The 22763-nt window shown below is 28.9% G+C and overlaps 1 protein-coding gene across 4 annotated transcripts in view; it reads right to left on the reverse strand.

The window, feature by feature from the left end:
• LOC129959869 (UDP-glucose 4-epimerase-like) overlaps positions 1-22763 on the reverse strand; it is a 33183-nt gene that overhangs the window by 7263 nt on the left and 3157 nt on the right. Inside the window, exons 1-4 of one of the 4 annotated variants that reach the window (XM_056072772.1) lie at positions 21406-21564; positions 6986-7114; positions 477-592; positions 288-401 (exon numbers count right to left, since the gene is read on the reverse strand). In XM_056072772.1, coding sequence (XP_055928747.1) covers positions 288-401; positions 477-592; positions 6986-7114; positions 21406-21433 — 387 coding nt within the window. In that variant the 5' untranslated portion in view covers positions 21434-21564. Of the gene's footprint in view, positions 1-287; positions 402-476; positions 593-6985; positions 7115-14247; positions 14267-14353; positions 14474-21405; positions 21565-22763 lie in introns of those variants that run through there. The other 3 variants (XM_056072767.1, XM_056072782.1, XM_056072778.1) reach the window with 3 other exon arrangements.

The following is a 22763-nucleotide window of genomic DNA, read 5'->3' on the forward strand; positions in this document are numbered from 1 at the left end:
AATTTATAATCGTAATTATAACGTAACTTTCTATAATGTAACGATTCATTAGATCTTGCTTACCAATATTTTTTGATGAATAAATATATGCTAAAATATATAGCATCAAAACAATCTGAATTAAAGAATTCTATCAAAAGAATTAAGTTTATCAATGAATGAATTTGAGATCAACATAGAATTATTTTTCAAAATCACATCTTACTTTGATAATTTTTCTTAAAAATATATCGGAGAACATAAAACGAAGTTTGAAATAATTATTTCAATAGTTGCAATATATTTACCTCTAGCAAATAAATTGTGCTAACGACGTTGTTTTTGTAGTAAAACAGTGGCTTTTGCATGGATTCTCCCACTGCCTTCACAGCAGCAAAATGAATGACAAAATCGATTTTGTGCTGAAATAATTAAACAGAGATGAGTTACGTTTTAAAAAAAAGTTAAAATACTTCTGAATATTATATATACTTTACCTTTGAAAATATTCCAGACAATTTTGCTTTATCCATGAGATCACATTCATAGAACGTAATTTTCTTTCCAGTGATTTGCTCCGCTCGGCGAAGACTCGGTGCATCACCCTTCTGGCCTAAAAGGAAACAGAATTTTTGCATTTTAATTGCAGCAAAACTAACGATAGTTTTAAAGCTATTTAATTTCAGATATTTAATATATTTATAAAAAAATTAGTCCATAATATTATTATGTCATTTATTTGATAACGACATGGGCAGTGACGTCGCGAAACGAGAGGATAAAGGAGCAATATCGATATTCCAAATTCCTTTTTTCGAGACGAGAGGGGGGTAATAAACTACCACGGAGGCAGACTATCGTCATATTTGAAAGAAGAAAGTAAACAAATGGCACTAAAGGACAGAAAAGAAATATTATACTCCCTCGCTCTGCTACTTGTCCTAATTACCAAGAGGCATTTCATTACTTCTCTGATGTTATTCATTATACTGTGTATTTTGACTTCCATCAGAAATTACTTTGGACTATTCATTTCGTTAGACTTGCTTTTAAATATTGAGGTTATGCAATAATTATTGGGAAAGGACCTCGTAATTTTGAGTTGAGGTTAGACGACAATTGATTGAGGTTAGATTTCAATTGATGATAAATTATGGAGTTCCACTTTAGAATATCTGTATTTTTTTATCACAGTTAAGTTGAATTTAATTAGTTATTTTAAGAACAAATGAAGAAGAGCAAAACAGATTATTTATGATAAAAATATATATTTTGATTTAAGATAAATAATTTTTTCTTGGAATTTAAACGTAATGAATCTTGGATGAGCAGGGCAGCAGCTCATCCATATCAACATGAGAATATCTGATTCATGACTTCAGTTTTAAAGCTGATCAGGGCCACATACGAGGCAAATCATGAATGAAATTAAGCCTCGAACCAGCAGTCCTCAAAGCCTGTAGTCGAAAATGTCCTGTTAAGTTAGCGAATCTTTCATTTAAGCATTAAAGAGAAATAATATTCCCTGAAATTTATCTGGGAGAAAATATATATATAATAAATCACTTTCCTGTAAAATATAAATCACTTCGTGTAAATCACTTTCATGTATTAATATTGATAAGGATCGCTTTATTTTGCAAATCAAAATACTTTCTTTCCTTGCTTATTTTGTTAATCATTTATGGATATTAAATCTAAACACTCTGGTACTTTTTTTTATTTAATGACGTACAAGCCAGGTTTATATATGTATCACTTTTGACAGGTGAAGGACCAAGATTTTAAAAATTCAGCCCTTTACATGTAACATTGCAATAAAATAACCCCTAGTTAATAGTAATAATAATAACAACTCCTAATTAATAGTAATAATAATAACCACCAGAGAGCTACTCTCTGCCTGCTTCTTCATGCCACAAAAATCAAAACTGGCGTTGTAGAAACACAAAATAACCCCTCTTACGGAGTGACTTTTGTATCCATTCCTTATGTAAGAAATACGACCCATTACTGGTGTAGTGAATTTAAATCCCCATCATATTATTATAAACATCAGGGAAGCGAGAACATGCTTACTTATATAGTAATTTGTCCTCCTCATATCAGAGGCAAGTAAAATAGAAGATAAAACTGAATCAGGCCTATGGAAAAAATATTATATAAAGGTTTAATAGCCGAGTAAAGCTACTGTAAGTTAAAAACTGCGAATAAAATTCCATTTCGTTAAAAATGTTTAAAACGTTGCAAAAAAAAAAAAAAAAAATCTAGCGACTTATTGGTTTGGAAAACACATGCAATCATCGTAACATCGATTATATCATCCGCTAGAATAATAAGGACTCAGTTCAAAAAGTGAATACATTGAATTAAAAAAATTAAGTTATTATTTATCGGTAAATTTAAACTGTAATTGGATTAAATAAACTGCAAACTTATATTTTAATCTTGAGGATTGGTAATAAATGTTAGGATGATTTTCCCCATTTCTCTTATAAGCACTGCCATAAAACATCTATCCACTATGAAACCTGTGAAATAACGCGAGTTTAGTAAGAACACGCGATTCACCGATAAATAAATTCTTCGGTCAAGGCTTTTTGCATCTAAAATAGGACACATAAACGAGGAAGTGGGAACTTCGGAAGAAAAGTTGTGTTTTATACATGTTACAGTGCAACTGTAATTTTTTCTATACAATAATCAGTAAGTTAGAAGTAAAATAGGATAGAATTTTTAACGTTAAAGAAAGCACAAATCTGAAATGTAATTTTTTTTTTCCGTTTAACACGTTAATATAAATTATATATTTTAAAATGCAAGTTAATAACTGCCACATATTTTAAGTTATAATATATACCACATATTTCAAAATACAACGATAAAATATTTTGAGAATTAAATAAAAATAACTTTTTTTAATCTAGTTTTCAATTTTGCATTTAGTTATCAATTGAATTAATTCAAAAGAACACAATTATTTTCAGCTGTAATATTCTTTATATCTTAATGTGATCCTTTATTATAATCATTTAACAACTAGGAAATTTACTCCACTTAAAAGAAAAGCAGCTTGTTTGAAAAGTTTCGAACTTTTATAAAAATGGTGTATCATTATCAAAACTTTTTGAAAGTTTTTTTTAAAGAATAACCTAAAATACATTACATATTCTTCTGCGTCGAAGAACACAAAGAATAATTTACAAAACACTTTTTTTAACCTTAATTAAGTTAACGATTCGGAAAGTGGTAAACATTCTAGGTAATTGACAACAAGTAATCTTCTCAACGATTTTTTTTTTTAATTGTTGATCTCAAATACGAATGAATAGAGAGACCTGTGTGTAGATGTTGACTTGGAGATCCAGCTGCGCTAATGATGGGTGGGGTCAAAAACCTTCCCCAGATGTTGCACTTTTTTTCCCCTCTCTACAGCTATCATCTTCCTTCATTATGGAGGGAAACATTGAAAAATACAAATTGTTTTTAGGCTGCAGTTGTTTGTATGACAAATATCCGAATGCCAAAAATAGAAAATTCATCGCTTTCTCCGCATTGTTTGTTGAAAATTCATATTATATAAAATTTTATTTCCTAAAATTTAAGTGGCATATCATTATGAAATTATTTTCATTAAGATTTTCTAAATAGTAACTATTTTTTACAAATATTCAATGTTATAAATCTCATCTCCTCAACAATTCTCGAATAATAACAAATTTTGTTTTTAAAATATTTCTTCTTTCATGCAAATTTTAAGAATTTAGAATTTACTTCTTTTCATCATTTTCATTTTCAGATCATTTTCATTTTCATTTCAGTGTCATTCAGAATCATTTTCAGTGACATCAAGAAATAATACGTAAAACAGCTGCATTTAATTTTATGTTCATACATGTAATTGTTTATAAGAATCCAGTTATTTACTTACTTTCATGTCCAGATGGAAAATATAACTGAAAAAATATCGATTTGAAACTGCGAAATTATTGTATCTTATAAATAATAGCATGATTATCGTTAACTCAACAATTTATTAGGGTTTTTTTTTTATGATTGAATTTCTAATAGCACGTTTGCCAATTTATTATAATAATGTCCAGATGGAAAATATAACTGAAAAAATATCGATTTGAAACTGCGAAATTATTGTATCTTATAAATAATAGCATGATTATCGTTAACTCAACAATTTATTAGGGTTTTTTTTTTTTATGATTGAATTTCTAATAGCACGTTTGCCAATTTATTATAATAATGTTATTTCTTTTTTAGGACTGTTTTTCTCTTCTTTTTTTTACGTGTAATGATGTTGTTGTTTGACTATTTTTAAGCCAACTTTTTTCGCAGTAGCTTCTGAGGGTAAAGACCCCTGAGCACTCGAGGGCAGAAGTCTGACTTCTAACTCATATGAAGATGGCACACACACACACTCACGCGTCACAACCCTTGCTACGGGGCGGACTTCATTCATGCATTTCATTCACTCATCCACAGACCGTAATTTAGACCTGAATCAGAGAACGATATCCTCTGATCCAGTACCTCCAGTGGTATTACTCTCGACATGGAAGACTTTGTGACCACGACAGATTTATACGTGCACCAGCCATCACACACACGGAGAGTTTTCGACCTTCAACATCAGACAGTATATAACCGTATTATTCTTTTAACATATAAATATTTCGTTTTTCATTAATCTAATTAGATGTTGCTTCTGTTTCTTGATTCTATTAATAATCAACAGGACAACTGTGGTTTATATGTAATTTTTGTTTCGAATTATCATGTAATTTCAACTCATAAATTTGAGAAGCGATGATTAGATGAAAAAAAATTGCATTTTGGCATTAGAAAAATTACAAAATGTGACGGCTCGACAAATTAGTAACATATGGTGGTTTGTGAAAAATAACGACATTTACCAAGACTTCAACTTTGCTACATTATAAGATTTCCATAAAGAAAGTGTCGATAAGATTGTTTAATAATTTGGTCAGAAGTGACAACATCGCCGTTAAAGTAATCGAACCATATGGACATATAATTTCCAAAGAACGTCAAAAGACCTCGTCACATTATTCATGTTTAAAGTTTACATTTTTACTTACCACACCGACATGATTCTGAATAAATAACGCACTTTATATAAAATTCTGCCTTATATTTACTTATTTTTTCTCCTTCTCCTTATTATTTTACTGTTCTATGCAATGATAGTGACCTACATAATGTTGAATCTCAATCTCAATGCCATATCAATACTCATGTTACCTGTTATGTGCGGAGGTTAAGACCCTCGAGTTTCAAGAACTCTGAAAAATCAAATCGATGACCTATGGCGCACAACAATTTAGGTTTTAAATACGAAAGGAATAATTCTGAAATTTAATTAAAATAGGACAAATAAAAGAAAGCGATATTTTGGTTGTCATGTCATACCTTAAAACGAGCTATCATTTTATGGTTCCAATCAACTAAATTATCAACCACCTAAATTGAATTATCGACTTGAATGTAAACTAAATTATACATAATAAGAAAGAATGCTTCATTATACTGCATGCACGATTCCAAACAAGTCTTTTTAATGGAACCAATTCTCATGGCATCGCAGTCTTACGATGAATATATTGCGCATGTCATTTAACAAATTACTGCGCTTTGCCTAACGTTGTGTTGCAACGTCTTATCTTTTTTTATTTCTGGAAATTGTCTAAGAAGTACAGAACGGAAATAACGATTGTATTTGGTGAGTGTCACCTGAAGATAAATTGACTCCACTGTAGCATGTTTCCATCCTGCTCAATTTTCCTTCATAGAGGGATGCAATAACAGAAATTTGAATATTTCAAAGATTCATGAAAGTTAGATAAAATTTCAAAGATTTTTACCTACATGTGTTTTTCAAAGCAATAGAAAATAGAACATTACTTCTAGCTTTATCGATAAATTCTTCATATTAGTATTTTGAATTCATAATACGACAGCAGTCTGTTCAACTCGTTTTCACTTCAAATGAAATTTAAATAATTATTACTTCGTGTTGTTGTAAATAATTACTATAAGTTATACAGTATACTCTCGAGTATCCGGCTCGCGACTATCCGGCCTAGTTTTCTTTTATCGTAATTAAATGAAAAAGGCAAGGCGTCTATTAAGTCATCTATTAAAGATTTTTTAAAACCAAAAAACTTTAAGTTGACTCTTATCTCAGGATTACCTTCTCATATCTGTGTAATCATTTATCAGTGAAAAATAAAATCAGTTTGTGGCAATTTTCTTAAGAATTAGGCCTACGATTTACATTAATGTTTTGTTTATCTTCCCTGCATTTACGTTGGGAATTACAGAATTTATGTGAAAAGGCGAACAATTTATATCCTTTAACTTACTTTTTCTCTAATAAATTCTTGAAACGTGCAGTGCAGTATATAAACATATATAAACTACCAGCACAGAATCTTCTATTTTAACTCGACATGTTATCGGCCTTTGTTTCTATGATTCGCCGGCCGTGGCTTCGTTCACATTGAGATAAATGGAGAACTTAGTACACAATAAGATGTGAGAAAATACATATTATAAAAATGAGTTTCAAGTATAAGAATTGTCTTCTGGTGTTGGCGGACAAAGAAATTAATTCATAGAGCTCCGGCCTGTCCGGCTTTTTTGTTATCCGGCCAGTCCTTTCGCCACATTTAGCCGGATACTTGCGAGTGTACTGTATTGCATTTATTTAAGAGCTGTATTAAATTTTTGTTATAAAAGAATACATTAATTTTAGTTTAAACAATTTTGTTCACTATTTTTCCTTCAAGACTTTCCGCCCCTCCTCCCTCGTTGTCTGCAACCCCACAAATTGAGAAATATTTAATTTTCTGAGAAATGAATAAATATGGCTAGGTAAATATTCTGTGTCTTCCACTAATGACCGCTAATGTGCAGAAGAACTGATTTCTCATTACAAAAAAGTTCACTGTCAAGACGATAACTACTTTACCTAGAACGGCATTGACGAAGTTGTCGATGACTATGACTTCATATCCAGCCTGCAGCAACTCGATGACTGTGTGGCTGCCGATGAAACCCGCTCCTCCGGTCACGAAAACAGTCTTCTTGGAATTCATGGCTGCAAAAGAGAGAATAAAAAAAATCAGCCGGGTCAACCTCTGAAGCAATGCATGGTGTCACGTTTATAATCGTCTGAAAAAAATAAATTGCAAAAGAGAGTGAAATTTCAATGTCAAAAGTGGAAATCGCACAATTCTTTTGTTATTTTCATTTTTTGGGAATAATTTGAGGAGTAATTTTTTTTGAGAGAATGATTAAGTTTCCTTCTTTTGTTGTTGACTAATGGTACTAGTTTACATCATCATATTTTTCAAGATATAATTTTCCCCGCGAAAAACTGAATAATTTAGAAAGAGTTTCCAATGGTGCAAGTAAGTTGAATATAGTCGGAATGAAATTGTTTTTGCTGAAGTGTTTAAAATAGAATCCAGACTTTCACAAAAATATAAAAATTGAATTCTTTATTACATTTTCATATACGAAATATATGATGCATACTGAAAGTAATGTAATCTTAGAAAGACGAATTTCGAAGTTTCAGCCAACGATTGTCTTCTTGTCCACGCATACGTGAACATTGAACATTGCGAAATAGATATATGAAATTTGGCAAATGGTCCTTTAACTGAAATTATATCTGTATCAAGTTTTAAACCATCCCAGTCAAAAGGGGATAAATATTTTTACTAAATATATGTCCGATTTTTTTTTAACGCACAGTAACCCGATTTTTAACATAATTGCAGTTTATGATGAAAGAAAACATTGTATACATTTTTAATTATTGTACTTTTTGCACGCATCTGTCTAATATCAAATATGTTTGCAAGTTATTATAGGCATAATTAAAAATAAAATTAAAAAATTGTCTAAGTGAAAGAAAAAAAATTCAACGACCATGAAGTAAGTATCGCTAAATAGTTGACATTTTAAAAATTTTGTGATGCGTAAAAACCATTTCACTCAGATATTAGCTTTCAAAGTTTTCATCGAAAAACATCTAAATTACGTAATTAAAAAGCGGCAACGACAAACCGTCAGTGGAAAACAGGATTTTGAGTCTTTTTAGGAGATTTTTACAGATACCAGTTAAGGACGTTTGATTGTGTAAAACATTTCTAAAATCCTTTTTTTATCACACTCTATAACGTGACGTTTTTAAGTGTTAACATTTTTCACTATTTTTTCCTTCACAGATATACAAATATAAAAGAGATCATGTACAAAAAGTTGATTAAAAGGAAAAAGAAGAACCTTAAATTATTTTCATTAGTTATAACAGAATTACTAATTTCTGACTCATTAAGATTAAATTACCCATTTATTTTTAAATGTCGTAACTTTAAACGAGCAATTCTAGTATACTTTATATTATATATATATATATTTCGAGTACCTCGGAAACTCTTCTAATGATTTGGATAAAATTTTATATTTAGACAAGGCTTTACTTTTTAACCCTTTATTTACTGAATTATGTTGCCATCCATTTTTCAACTTGATTTTTGTACTAGTAGTTAAGTTTTTTTGCAGAATAACCAGGGAACCCAAGAAAAATATTTTAATTAATAGAAATATCTTAATTTAATTATTAATTAAAATATTTTTAATTCCTACTTTTAGCTTATATTAACTTCTTGCTATTTGGATTACATTCTCCTTGTTCTTTAGAATACCATCAGCAAAAATTGTCATATTACAAAGATATAAGCCAGATTTAAATGGTACTTTTAAGTATCGTTAGTAAATAAAGGGTTAAGTTTATCTATTTAAGTAACTTTCCTGAAAAAACGCGATTTTACACACACACACACACATTTTTTTATAACTATTAGAATAAGTATATTCAGCTTCCGTTTCGATGCGTGGACAGTGCAGTATAGTGGTCAGAATGATGTGTGTGTCGCGATACTTTTGTTCGAGTCCCGCTTTCTGCTTTTAATTTTTTAATCATGTATTTATATTTAATATTTTTGATTTTTAAGTTTATTTATATAAGTGTCTTGTGAAAAAAACGAGTTTTACACACACACACACACACACACACACACACACACACACACACACACACACAAAACAATTTTTTAAAATAATTATTAGAGTTTCTTTTTCTATCTGCTCTCATGCTGACGATGTTATATAGCGCCATCTAGTACCCGATTCCACTATGGTAAAATTGAGAGTAAGTTCAAAAACATAAGTAGATAAACTGTAAAATGAATACTGTAATACAGCAGATTGTTTCGAATAAGCTGTTAAACTTACATTCATAATTTTTTTATTTATCTAAATGACCAGTTCATATGTAGGCAAGATTGAAAAATATTCACATATAATCAGTATGCGATTCGTATCTAAATATTTTCTCCGAAAAAACACGACTTTACAAAAAACTGCTGAGTGAAGCTTTCAGACATTTTTCTGTAAGTTCCATATAAAATATCTAAGCTCTTAAAAATTGGATGAGAATAAATTTCCTTTTTCACCGTGTTTCATTTCAGTACAAACTGACAGTAATATCGACATTTAGGAATATTACTGAATACTGAATTTCATTTCAATATTCAATAATATCGACATTTTAGGATACAGGTATTTGCTTAGCATCTGTGAAAGGCATTTTTACGCTTTACTGATATGTTTGCAAACCTTGAGTGATGATAAATTCCTTTTGACATGCATGAAAATATTCTTCAAGCTGAAATGTTCAATTTATTACTTAATAAAGCTTCTCAGGAGGTAATGTTTCCCTTTTCCCACTCCAAGAATAGATAGATCCCAAGGCCGTTCATTTTCTCTCTTTTTTTCTGTTTTGCATATATTTGCTTATACCATTCTTTTAGAATGTTTCGATAATGCATAAAGTAACATACATTTTTTTTATGCAAATAACATTTGCATTAAAAAAAACCTTTTAACTGACTTTGTTATCGTAATATAGCAGAGCTTCAAACTTTTTTTTCCTCTCCATTCTTATTGGTCCGAAAAAAAATTTCGGAAGGCACAAACTTATTTTTAGATAGAAAAAAAACTCTTTAATGATTTATTAAATATCATAATAAGAAGATAATGCCCTGTTATTTAATAACATTTAATAAAATATATGACAAGTTAGCTTCAGTAGTTCTTTTTGATTCCCAAAAGTAAAAAATCGCTAGAATCAAGTTTTGCTAAACGATGTGGGAATCCAAATTATTCCATTCAGAGTCGGTGCTTGCAGTTCATTTTTTCACTTTAGATTTGAATCGATTTTTTTTCTGATACAAGATCCTCGAATGGGACAAAATGCGTCTAAAATTACAAATAATATACTAATAAATAAAATCCTGGAAAAAAAATAGTAAAAATCCAATTTTTTTTATTCAAGATGTTATAAAAATATCCCGGATATTTTTCTCTTTTCAAATGGCATTTATGCAAAAATTTAATATATTATAAAAATATTTTATAATTTAATTATTTTTTAAATAATCGAGAAAAACTTTTTTATCCTAAATTCAACTTTTTTATAAACACTCTCAATCAGAAATGACCGAAATAGAATATAATTTGGTGCATATATTCATTCATGGATTCATATATACGTCTTGCAAATGATGGCAATTTTAATATAAAATCATAGATTTGGGGGGGGGGGATTTTGAATCTTTAAATGGTTTATCATTGCATGTATATTTTTATCCATTCCCTTAACAGTATCTAACTTTAAACGAGCAGTTCTTTTAAATATGTATATAAATTTACTTCGCGTATCTCGAAAACGTCTCTAACGATTTGAATAAATTTTATATTTACATAAGAGTTTGCTTTTTTAGATTTATCTATATAGACATCTTTCCTGAAAAAAAAACACCCGCACTTTTACACACACACACACACACACACACACACACACACACAAAAAAAAAAAAAAAAATTTTATAACTAAGTATTAGAGCCTTTTTCTATCTACTCTCATATTGACCATTAGCGCCTTCTCGGACCCGATTTCAGCATGGTAAAATTGAGTGTAAATTTAAAAATTTAAAAACTGTAAAATATAGCAATAGATACACTATAAAATGAATACTGTAACATAGTAGATTGATTTCAACAACTTATTGAACTAAGTGCATAATGATTTTTTTAAAATTTAAATGGCCAGTTCATACATTGGTAAGATTGAAAAATATTCATATGCAATGAAGTACGTGACCAGTATCTAAATATTTTCTCCGAAAAAAACATGATATTACAAAAAAATTGCATAGCTAAGCTCGATCTTCCAGATATTATTAAACCAAATCTATGCAATTTCGAAATAATATTTTTAATAGTATTTTAGTAATCTTGCTTGAAAAATGAAAATTTCGGAGAAAGTCATATTTCTTGAAAAATGAGTTTTTGCTTAGTTGAAAACTCATTGAAAATGAGATGAATAAAATGATTTTTATCTAAAATTTTTTAAGACAATTCATTTTTTTTTTTAATTTTCAATTTTGAAAATGTTTTCTCACTCTGTAGATAGATCACAATAGATACTCTCAGTGAATATGTATTATTATCTATGCAACATGGTATAAGCGGCTTTCAAATTTTTTTTAAATTTAAAAATGCATGTTAATTGAAGATACTGTTATCAATTAATATTTATCATAAGTACGATTTAAATGCCAATATACGGTAAAAGAAATGAAATAAGGAAAAAATTTTTTAATAAACTAAATTAAAATAATAAATGCTTATTTATAGTATTGTTTACAGTTCCATTTTCAGCTGTTAAATTCTGTTAAAATTAAGATTTTTAATTTCTAATTATTGTACACTTAAAATAAAAACAGTTTTGAGAAAATAAAAAAAAACAGACTTTTACATAAAGAATTGAAAAAAATTGTAATTATCTATTAAAAATGAATTTTTAACCTTTAGTACATGAAGAGCTTAAAATGTGGATTTGTGGATCTTAGTAGGAAACTGAAACTTCAAAAGAACGAACTTCACCCGATATCTTTTGAATTCTCGACAGTCCTAAAATGTGTCGAACTGTCAACATGTCTCCGCAACGACTGCAAGTTGGAGGAGACTCAACAAAATGCATATCTTTTATGTATATCCAATATGAAATCTATTTAAAACAACATCGCAGCATCTATTAAGTTTGGAAATCCATTTAATTTGTTACTTATTTCCATGTTCCATTTTTTTTTTTATGCCGAAGAGAAAAGCACCGATTAATGTGAGAATGCTTGCCAGCATAACCAAAAATTCAATAGCCGATTCATCTATTTTGAAAATAGTCTCTCATGAATTGCTTTTTAAAAGTGTATTTCTGCGCATAAAATACAATTTGTAGAGAAGATTGTTTTACTGGCTCAAAATAACTCAAGCGTTCGAAATACTTGGATCTGGCATATTCCGCTGTAATCCAATTTATTTGTTTGATTTTGAACCAGACAACTTTATTTATAATCTATTATTCTTGTTCAATTCCATTAAATATGCTAAAATTCCAGATTACCATGTTTGTTCGAATGTAAACATCTTAAATATAAGTTAGAAATAATCAGAGGAAGAATTGAAATGAATTGCACTTATAAATGCCACGAATATAAATGATTCCATATTTCCATAGAATGACTAATAAATTTGCACAAGTAAAGAAAAAAAAATTAAAGTTATTTAGAAACTTTAAAGAAGTATATTTGAAAGTTCTTTTTAGAAGAGTTTATAAAAAGCACGACTAAAAATAGCTACAGCTGTATTATTATTAAATAGATATGAATATACATCTATATTTTATGTTAAAGGCGATATTTTTTTTATTTCATATTTTTTAATGTATTCCATTTTACTAATTAGGAGATTTCTTTAACGCTTTTGCGAATGATTATATCGTAATTTGTTTTATACCTTTGTGGTGGGATGTTTATTTTTATGATCCGTGCAGGAAGCAACAGGACGAATGTTTTTAGGAACATTTCTTTTAATAATCACATTCACACACTAAACAAGCACAAACACAAAGACAAGACATTCACGCATACAGCTTAACAGTATGGCATCACATCTGTAATTACACTCGCAATGCATTATGGGATGGCATCGCCATCAGTATCCAAAAGAGAAGATAAAAGTAATGTAACTGCTACAACCTGAATTAGAAAATTTTGGCATTGAAAGCTATAAATTAAGTTTTTAGGAGGCAATTAATTTAAACATTGTGCGAATCACACTGAGGTGTTCCAATAGTTATTTACAATTTTAAATGCATCTAATTTAAAACAAATTCCTGAAACCGGATAAATAATCTAATCAACAGGAAGAAGAAATTATTATGCTTAGAAAAGGAATAGCACAGAAAACATTTTAATGAATTTAGGTCTAGATTATTTGTTCCCAGTACTTCATTTTCTAGCATGCAAGATAAATAAAGAAAAAAGTATTGTAAGCGTCAAAAAATTCAATTACTTGGTTTTGATAATTTCCCATATTTTAGACCTCTACGAGTCATAATTTCAAAAAAAAAAAAAAAAAAAAAAAAAAATTGTTTGTCTGTGAACACAATAACTTAAAAATGTGGGCGAGCTAAATTAATAAAATTTGGTAAATGTCCTTCAGACCAAAATTAAAGATTTGTATTCAGATTTGGACGAAGAAAGTGAAAAGAGGGCTTACTCGTTTGTCTGCATAGAAAGATTTTTTAAAAGAATGCAACAACTAGATAGATGAAATTGATATATAATATTATCAACAGACTTTCTTAGATTATTACCAAATGTTGGATCAATTTCAGTAATCGGTTAATTACCTCAATATCCTTATGTGTTGCTAAAAAAAAATATGTCAAGCTGAATAAATGAAATTTGATTTGCGGAAATTTGTTTTGACATCAAATATTTAGATCAGTTTCAAATTTTCCCCCTAATAGGTCACTATTAAGAAGTTCAGAATACATAACCAATTATCTTCGCTTTAATTTGAAACTTAACACAAAATGTGCTAGAGTGTGGAATCATAGTCCCGCTGGCAAACCTAAATATTTGATTGAAAATTATTTATAATAGAACAAGATTTGTAAAAACTAAACAGCTTCTATATGAAAAAAAAAGTCAGACTCTTTATGCAAATATATCCTTTAAAAGTTCGAGGAAATCATTTGAAGCCAGTGAGAAAACAAAAAATTAAGTTAAAACAAAGTAGAGAAAAAATTATCTATAATTAATTACTCAAAGACTAGTGTTTCTTCAAAAGCTAGCTTTAAATAATAATATTTTATTTTACAAATATTATTTGCAGGCATAAGGAAACATATACGAACCCTGTGTCATCAGATTCTGACAGCCGTAAAACTCCATACAACAACAGCTGTGAAATGCACAATAGCAGCTACATTTTGCCCTCTTTCATTTAATGACACGCTACAGAATACGGGTTGCATTTTCATTCGGTGAATAAAACAATCGACGATTTCTCGGAAATACTGTGAAAGTCCATGTGATTGAATGCGAATATTGAAATCTTATATTTACAATTCATCGATTAAAGAATGTTCTTACAGAACATAATAAATAATAGATTGCACAATTTTTTTTTGCAGGAGATGAAAATTCATTTAAAAATAGTTAAAATATCATAAATTGCTGTATTTGAAATTTCAAAACAGTTAATTAATACTCTTATGCTATTTTTATACGTTTATGCTATATTTATTAATATCAAGCAATATTTTACTTATTAAAGAGGATTCTAGAAGGACAAACGATTTTTTTCCCGTCTGAATATTGTTCTTACACCATATATTTCCCACTAAAAAGATGCATTATAAAAAAATGTCCTAGATTCCATTTGACAAACATATTAATTCAAAACATGTAGTTTTCAAACTAATTCGTCAATTTATACATATATATTTTTAAAAAATTATTCTTAATTATAGCAAAGATAATGTTTATACAAAAATGTATATTGTAAAGATGTATTGATTAATGTTGTTGTAACACGCTTGTGTATTGATGTGATTATGAAAATATTTAAAAGTATTATTGTAATATACACCTAAAATATTTTGAAAAATTTATTAAAGTTTGATAAAAATTGCAAGGAAATAAAATTGATACAATTGAAAAGCTTATCTTTTAAAGATTTTAATGTGATGCTAAAACAGATTTTGCTCAATGATGTGCTCAGAAACTATTGAAAATATTAAAATTTCGATGTGTTTTTTAAATTAAAAAATCTAATAAGATTTTGTCAACTCTACCTTAATGAGCAATATTACTTAAAAATTTGGTAGCTGTAAACCAGTATGCCACTCTATATCATAGGATAAAAAAAAATCATTTGGTGCCTGGAATTTTTTAATAACCAATTTGACCTTATTTGATATTTTGATTCAACTATAAAGCTGTTTTTTCACTATCAGCTCTACTTTTAAGAATTGGTTAGTTAATTATAAAATATCAAAAGTTTAAAAAAGAGCTGTTTTTTAAACAAAAGAACCAAATGAAAAGGAAAAAAAGAAAAAAAAAAAAGGAATTGGTATAGTTGTTTTCACACAAAAAATTCTATTCCGAATGAAAAATACAATATAATACCATAGTTTTGCAGATAAAGACTCATGAAAATCAATGGATAATTTGTGTGGATTTAAAAATGTTAACTGTCCCTTTTATCAGAAGTAGGAGGGGGGGGGGCACAAAATATTCTTGTTTTTTGTGCTTCTAAGTTGGCAGAATTAACCAAAACCACCGGTTAAGAAAACATTGCCCTATCAGAGAGAACACTGTTTCTGGAGAAAAATATCATTCATGAGCTTTTAGTCGAACAATGTAGAATCCTTTTACTTCCACTGCATGCATATAAAGTTAATGAAACAGCTGCGTAAAAACTCTTAAACGGAACAGTTGGATTGATTGGAGTTGGATTTTAATGGCACAAAAACCAAACATGTCTGTGCCGCGCCAAATGTATGGTGAACGTATGATTATATGGTTTTCCTTACTTAAGCAAACAAATGGCAGGAATAAGTATTAAATTCCTCTCGGCAAGCTGGATGGCAAAAGTTGATTTTAAGATATTATCTGGCAACATAAATTGTTGATGTTAGAAACAGTCGAAAGTAGAGCTCGAAAATCCTTTTTCATCCCCCTGACTTCTAAAATATTGCAGTTATCGAAAAACTTAAAAGTTGTTTGCCTTAATGAGGCACTATTTGGCTAATTGGATTTATTTTTCTATCTTCAATATTACGAAAGTTATAGAGAAATGAAAATTTCAACCTCCCACTATTTCCACTCCCTTTGAGCTAGATAGCCCATTTACGAACTCATCCGAGATTTTTACATTTCTAATTAAGATATTCCAAGCCAGTTAAAATCCAATCAAAATTACTCTAGTTATCCTGTTCATGAGGTAACATGGGTGAAGCGTTGTACGCATATAAACTTTTGAACAGAGGGTGGTTTTGAGTTCTAGGGACCATGATCGATGAAGAACTGAAGAAATTTACCTAAAGTTTTGCCATGATAATGACCATTGCAATAGGTAGTCTTCCTATAGGAATCTACCTGAAACGTAAAACTGCAATTTGTTTAGGTCACCAAATCAGACAGTTCTGCAACAATCTTTATTTCTAAGATACTATGAATAACACAAAGCGAAAAGCTTGGATCTCATTTGTTTTTGCTATAAGGAGATTTAGAAAAACCAGAAGGCTGAGAATTATTTTGATTCAGTGAATAGCAAAATTATAATTTCAATAATGCTGATAATAATATGAGTACATTTATTACTCTCATAGCCATTTAGACAATTTTCCTTAAAATTCGAGTAGTATGACCAAAGGATTTGACCTAGACAAAGGATCAATACCACGGCGCATGCAATACTCACACGATAGTAAATTGCAATAAAAGTCTGCAAGCAAGATTATGTAAACGGTCATTCAAAATTGTCAAGTAACAGAAACGGAATGGAACAAAATTGTGTCTTTGGTTTTTATTTAAGCTTCTCATTTCTAATTTAACTATTGTAGTTTACAGGAAAGTTATTTTTTCTCGATTAATTAAAATATTTCACTTTTTTTTCTGCTTAACGCCTATAAACTAAACACAATTGCTGGGATCCTTTCCCTGAAACTCTTGTCCATATTATGGTGTAATGAATGTGCATCCATTACAAGAGACATTACATTTGCAAGATATGTGCTACCATCATATCTTGCAAACAAGAACTGATGGATAAATAAAACCCTATTCATTTTCAGCGCATGGAATACGCATAAAATAAGTTTTAAAAATTCCTGGTATCAAAATCCGTTATCCAGTATAAGCATTATTATATTAAAAATAATTAATATATTTAATTTAAAAAATAATAGAAACAGCATTACTAATTTTTTTAAAAAAAAGGACTCCAACAACTTATACACTACAACTAAGTTTTTCAAAACATAAAACCATCAGAAAATCTAATTTTTTAAAGGATTCTTGGAGCGTATTAATTTAAATAATTTGCTTATAATGGCATACTTAAAGGCATATAGGATTCTGTAACTTTTGCATTAAATTACAGAATCCGATATTTTATTAGATAGGTTGCAAATCATTAAAAAATAATCATTTGGACGCCATCAGGTGTTCTTTTTTGAACGTTTTGAAATAGAATTTAGAACAATAAATGTCTTATATGGGATGCGCCATTTAATTAAAAGTTAAATTACTAGATCCAGGGGTTCAATATTTAGCAATTATCAATAGAAAAATTAAAAAAATTAATTTTAAAATAATTTCTTGCAATAAAGTTAATTCTAAAGATGCAACTATTTGTTTAAATCCGCATGTTTTTGTCCGAAACAAAATTTAATTTTTTTAACCCTCACAGTTGGGTTGGTCATTAGGAGCCACATCAATAAAATACGAGATCAGTTGAGCACGAAGGCAAAGATGGCATCGGTTTGACTAAGAAATAAAATGATGAATGTGAGGAAAAACTGTCGAAAATTGATTACATACTAATCATTAAATATAAAACCATTCTTTTAAAAATAAGAAATGCATATATTTCCAGTCGAAAAAATATGCATCTAAAATGAACTAAATGCGAATGAACTAAACACTTTTTTTCATCTTGAGAGACAAATTGGTTTTCACGCATAATTTAGTTTAGCTTTATTAGATAAAGGTCCCGGTTTGAATCTATTCGAGGAATATTTTGAAACTAATCTTGTAATTCTGGATTGCTTCCAGATAAACAATGACATCTAAGCTGACACCCCTTGTCAAATTTCTCCAAATACCGTCCGAAGTGCCTTTGATTTGAGTGGGTTTTAAAGAGCCCCAAGCCCACGTGCAAGAGTGATTAATATCTCATATACTTCTTTGGTGCCGTTTTTGAACTATCATATTACCTAACAAATCATTTAAAAAATAGCTTTTCAAGTACAGGAAAATCTGAAACCCTGAAATTCATCAAAACTTCTAAGTCGAATTTTTCGACATTGAAATATTTTTTCTCTGGGTGGTTCATAGAGTAAAAACAGAGGAAATAATTCAGTTTTATTTCAATTAAAGATTTTTTTTTCTACACTCACAACAATAAATTAAAAATGTATATATTATGTTAATAATATTTTAAATTCTAGACACACTCCTAATTAATTATAAGGCAGCAATTTTTTTATGACTTTTTTAACTATAGTTTTGATGTTCAAAATTTAAGAATCTTAAAACTCCATTCCTATCACAACGCTTTCAATTGGAAATGCATCGTACTGATACCTACAATGGCTGATACGATTTCTAAGACTAAGTAAAATTGGACGAAGGAGTTCTGTAATCATACGATTAAGCGTTTTAACCGGAGCACAGAACCATGCTATAATAAAAGGAAATAATTTAAATCGAAATTTTTTTTTTGAACGATTAATGGTTTACGGTGTTGAAGTGTATAATTTTGGAGAGATGTATGTCAAAGTTTCATAGTAGTAAAAAAATGCAAATCCAAGCTTTTTACCTAAACTTCTTTAATCTATTAATCTTTATAATAATAATATTACCCGAGATATTTGAAGATTTTATATGTATCCCTGTCTAAAATTTTTATTCTACTTTTGAACAGTTTTTTAGTATTAAAAAATGATTCAGGAATCAAAACATCCAGAAAACTATGTTTTTTTTTTTTTTTTTTTTTTTAAAAATCGTACCATTAAAAAAGTTCTAATATACAAAAAAATTCGAAAGCAAAACATAGTATAAAAATTTTAAGACGAAATTCAAAGAAATGAAATTATAATATCTCTTAATCTAAATTAAATCCTAATTATTCTTGGTTTTTATCTTAATTTAGCCTATATTAACTTCATTTCTTTATTCAATTTCCACTTTTTAATTAATAAATTCTACACATTTACTTTATAAAACTGTTCAATTCAGCAAATTCTCAAGCTTTGAGGTAAGGAATAAAAATCCTTAATGCTTACAATATTCATTTAAAGATACCCAAATTTCCCTTTCCAAAGACTAGCGTGTCAAAGAAATCCAAATCTCATAGTAAAAACACTAAAGAGAAACATTTCGGAGCTCTTCTGTTCTTGTGTCGTGATGTAGATTGACGTATTTCTTACCACTTATTTTTGTACGCAAATTATGCCTCCCGTGGTGAAATAAATCGAAATTTTAAAATTTCAAAAGTTTCTTCTATTTGGCATGCAACTGCTAAAACATGTTTACATGTCATTTCTAGATTTCAAGATTACGGATATGACGAATTTCTGTTATTCCGAAAAGCGGCGATGGAAAGATAAGATTAATTTCAAAAATAATTAAAAACAAAATAGTCGAAGTTTAGAATAAGCAGTTTTGTATGTGGCAACAGCTTCTGTGAACGTTATTGCCAAACACATGCTAGCGAATAATTCAAGCATGATACGTAACAGATGCATCTGTTTGACATCAAAAAAAGGAAAGAGAACGACAACTGTATGACTCAACAAATAAGTTTTTAGGATGACAAAAATAATATTTTATTCAATACATACATGGAAATGACTATTTACATCAATAATGGATTTTTGGGTTATGCAATATATTTTTCAAAATGGATAATTTCGAATTAAATTATGAAATTGAATTTTGAATTTATTGTCTTTTAATTATGTAATATACGCGTTTATTTTTATATAGAATAAAATTGCGAAAAAAATGAAGAAACGAAATAGAAGACATTTTCTATAAAACTACTTAGCTGAGCAAAGACCTAAAAATATTATCGAATATATTTACATCAAGAAATACCTCTTACATAATGGAAGTAAATTTTCATGAAGAAATATATTTATTTTTTGATATGTTTCAAGTATAGAGAAAATATAAATTTGAAGTGCAAAGACGAAAATATTTAATACTATCAGTACTTCAATCATCATAGATTCGGACGAAGCTATTGTTTAGGAATTATTCATAAAGCCATTCATTTCTTTTAAAACTTGCAAATTGATACTCCTATCTGATAATCGTATTCCCAGACTCTACAGCTGTTTTACCAAAACATTTACAGACACGCTTTCAAAATATCAACAAATATAAAATCTATAGTATTTTAAAATTGCAAGGAATACGGAAGTACAATTTTTTTCAAATAAAAGGGAAAGGACATACGAAAATGCACTTTTATTCAAATTTAGGAAAGATTTATGATATGAATAAACGACTAGAATGTTGAATCTGATATTCAATGTATATAAATTTATATTTAATGAAAAAAATATTGAAAATTAAAAATTAGAATCGTTTGCTTCTATTGGATATCTTTTTCCTCTCATTTATAATGAATATAGCAGCTAAGCATGTTAAAAAACATATTTATTTTAAAATTTCGTCAGCAAATGGATAAAAACATTATTTTAGTGCATTGCATATATTTCTGAACATCAAAAAAGCAATTTATTGAATTTGATATCTATGGATTGAAAAAAATAACCACTTCATACAAATTTCAAATTAAATCTGTAAATTATAAAAAAAAGTTTATCAAAACTTAGAAAAACAAGAATTTTTGGATACTCTTCACCTATCTCCAACCCCTTATAAAATCTTGTAAACTTATATCCAATGAGATGACTAAGTACCAAAATTTAAACAGAATTAAATGCTGTTGCATACGTAAATGATAATTCCTTAAATTTTATTTATTTCACTTTTAAAGTCATGGTATTTATATTCGACTTGAGAAACCTGTTAAACGTGAACGAAACACCGCAAAAGATGCTACATGCCAATAAGGCACGTTAAACATTTTTAGAACATAAAATAACTTATGAATTGAAATTATTAGTTTTAATAACAAACATTTTTCGAATGTAAACAGACCAACCTGTTGCATCTGCAACTACCTCACCCATTCCGCACGCCTTTACGTTCCAAGTCAGCTGTCCATCTAAAACAGTAAACTATGCGAAGTTGACTTTATTCGCCCATTTCCGATCAGAAATGTAGTAACAGCGCCTCTGATTGGTCAATCGCTATTTCGGACATACTACAAGCGTAACGAGGTCATATTTTGGAAAGCTCTTTCAAATGAATGCTCGCGTCTCATCTTTCCCGGAGCGGATGTGTGCTCGTGGGATGATAAATAAACATAAAAGCACAGACTTCCACAGCCTAGACGTCCTTGAAATAAACAATTCCTTAATAAAATTTACTACCTTAAACTTTAAAAATAAGAAGAGCATTTTTTTCTTTTTTGAATGCAATTGTGAACGCAAAAATTAAAAGCAATATTGCACCAGAAAATTCATTGAAATGTGTGAATTGAATGTTTGTAATAGAATGCAGAATATAAACGAATAATAGAAAGTATGATTCGCAATTGAATTCTGATATTACTTTGTTCATAGAATAAGAAACTATCAATAAAAGAAAGTAATCTTTATGAAAATAAATTAAAAGTAAATATTTCCAGAGTCAAAACTAATGAAAGATTGTATTTAGAACGCTCTAATGCTGCTACACCTAAAACACAAATGAACTTAACCAGATTAGAAATAAATATTAAGTTTAAAAGCAATAAAGAATTAAATGGAATAAAAGGAAGGGAAAAAAATGGAAATGATGAATCTGGCTTGAACACTTTTTCAAAGGGTCACTTTCAGGCAGAGATTCAAACCAGGGATTTTTTTTCTGTGAGGGGTCTGACATTCGTCCAAGTATTGACCCTTCATGACCAGAAAGTCCCATGAAATTGATATTTTTGTAGATAAGAAATAATAACAAATAAATGAAAAACAAAAATTACTCAACAATAATAAGGAAAAATATTATTTAAAATTTCGAATCTAAGCAAGACCACTATTGTATTTTGATGTATTTACTTGTTATTAATTCTCATCTTCAAAAACCTCTTCTTGATCAATACTTGGACGCAAGTCAGACTCTTCACAGGAAAAAAAATCCCTGGTTTGAATCTCTGCCTGAGAGTGACCCTTGAAAAAGTGTTCAGGCTGGATTCATCATATTTTATTTCCATTTTTTTCATTTAATTCTTCATTGCTCTTAAACTTGATATTTATTTCTAATTTGGTAAGTTCATAGATATTAATTTTCGCAATATGTATGGATCACAGAAAATACACCCAGAAATAAATTAGAGAAAAAAAAAACAGAAAATAAATGCTAAATAAAAAGGAAGTCATGAAATCGTAACTACGCAAGAATAAAAATAGAACAAAGGAA

Source organism: Argiope bruennichi, chromosome 2, assembly GCF_947563725.1.
Source record: "Argiope bruennichi chromosome 2, qqArgBrue1.1, whole genome shotgun sequence".
Lineage (NCBI taxonomy): Eukaryota > Metazoa > Arthropoda > Arachnida > Araneae > Araneidae > Argiope > Argiope bruennichi.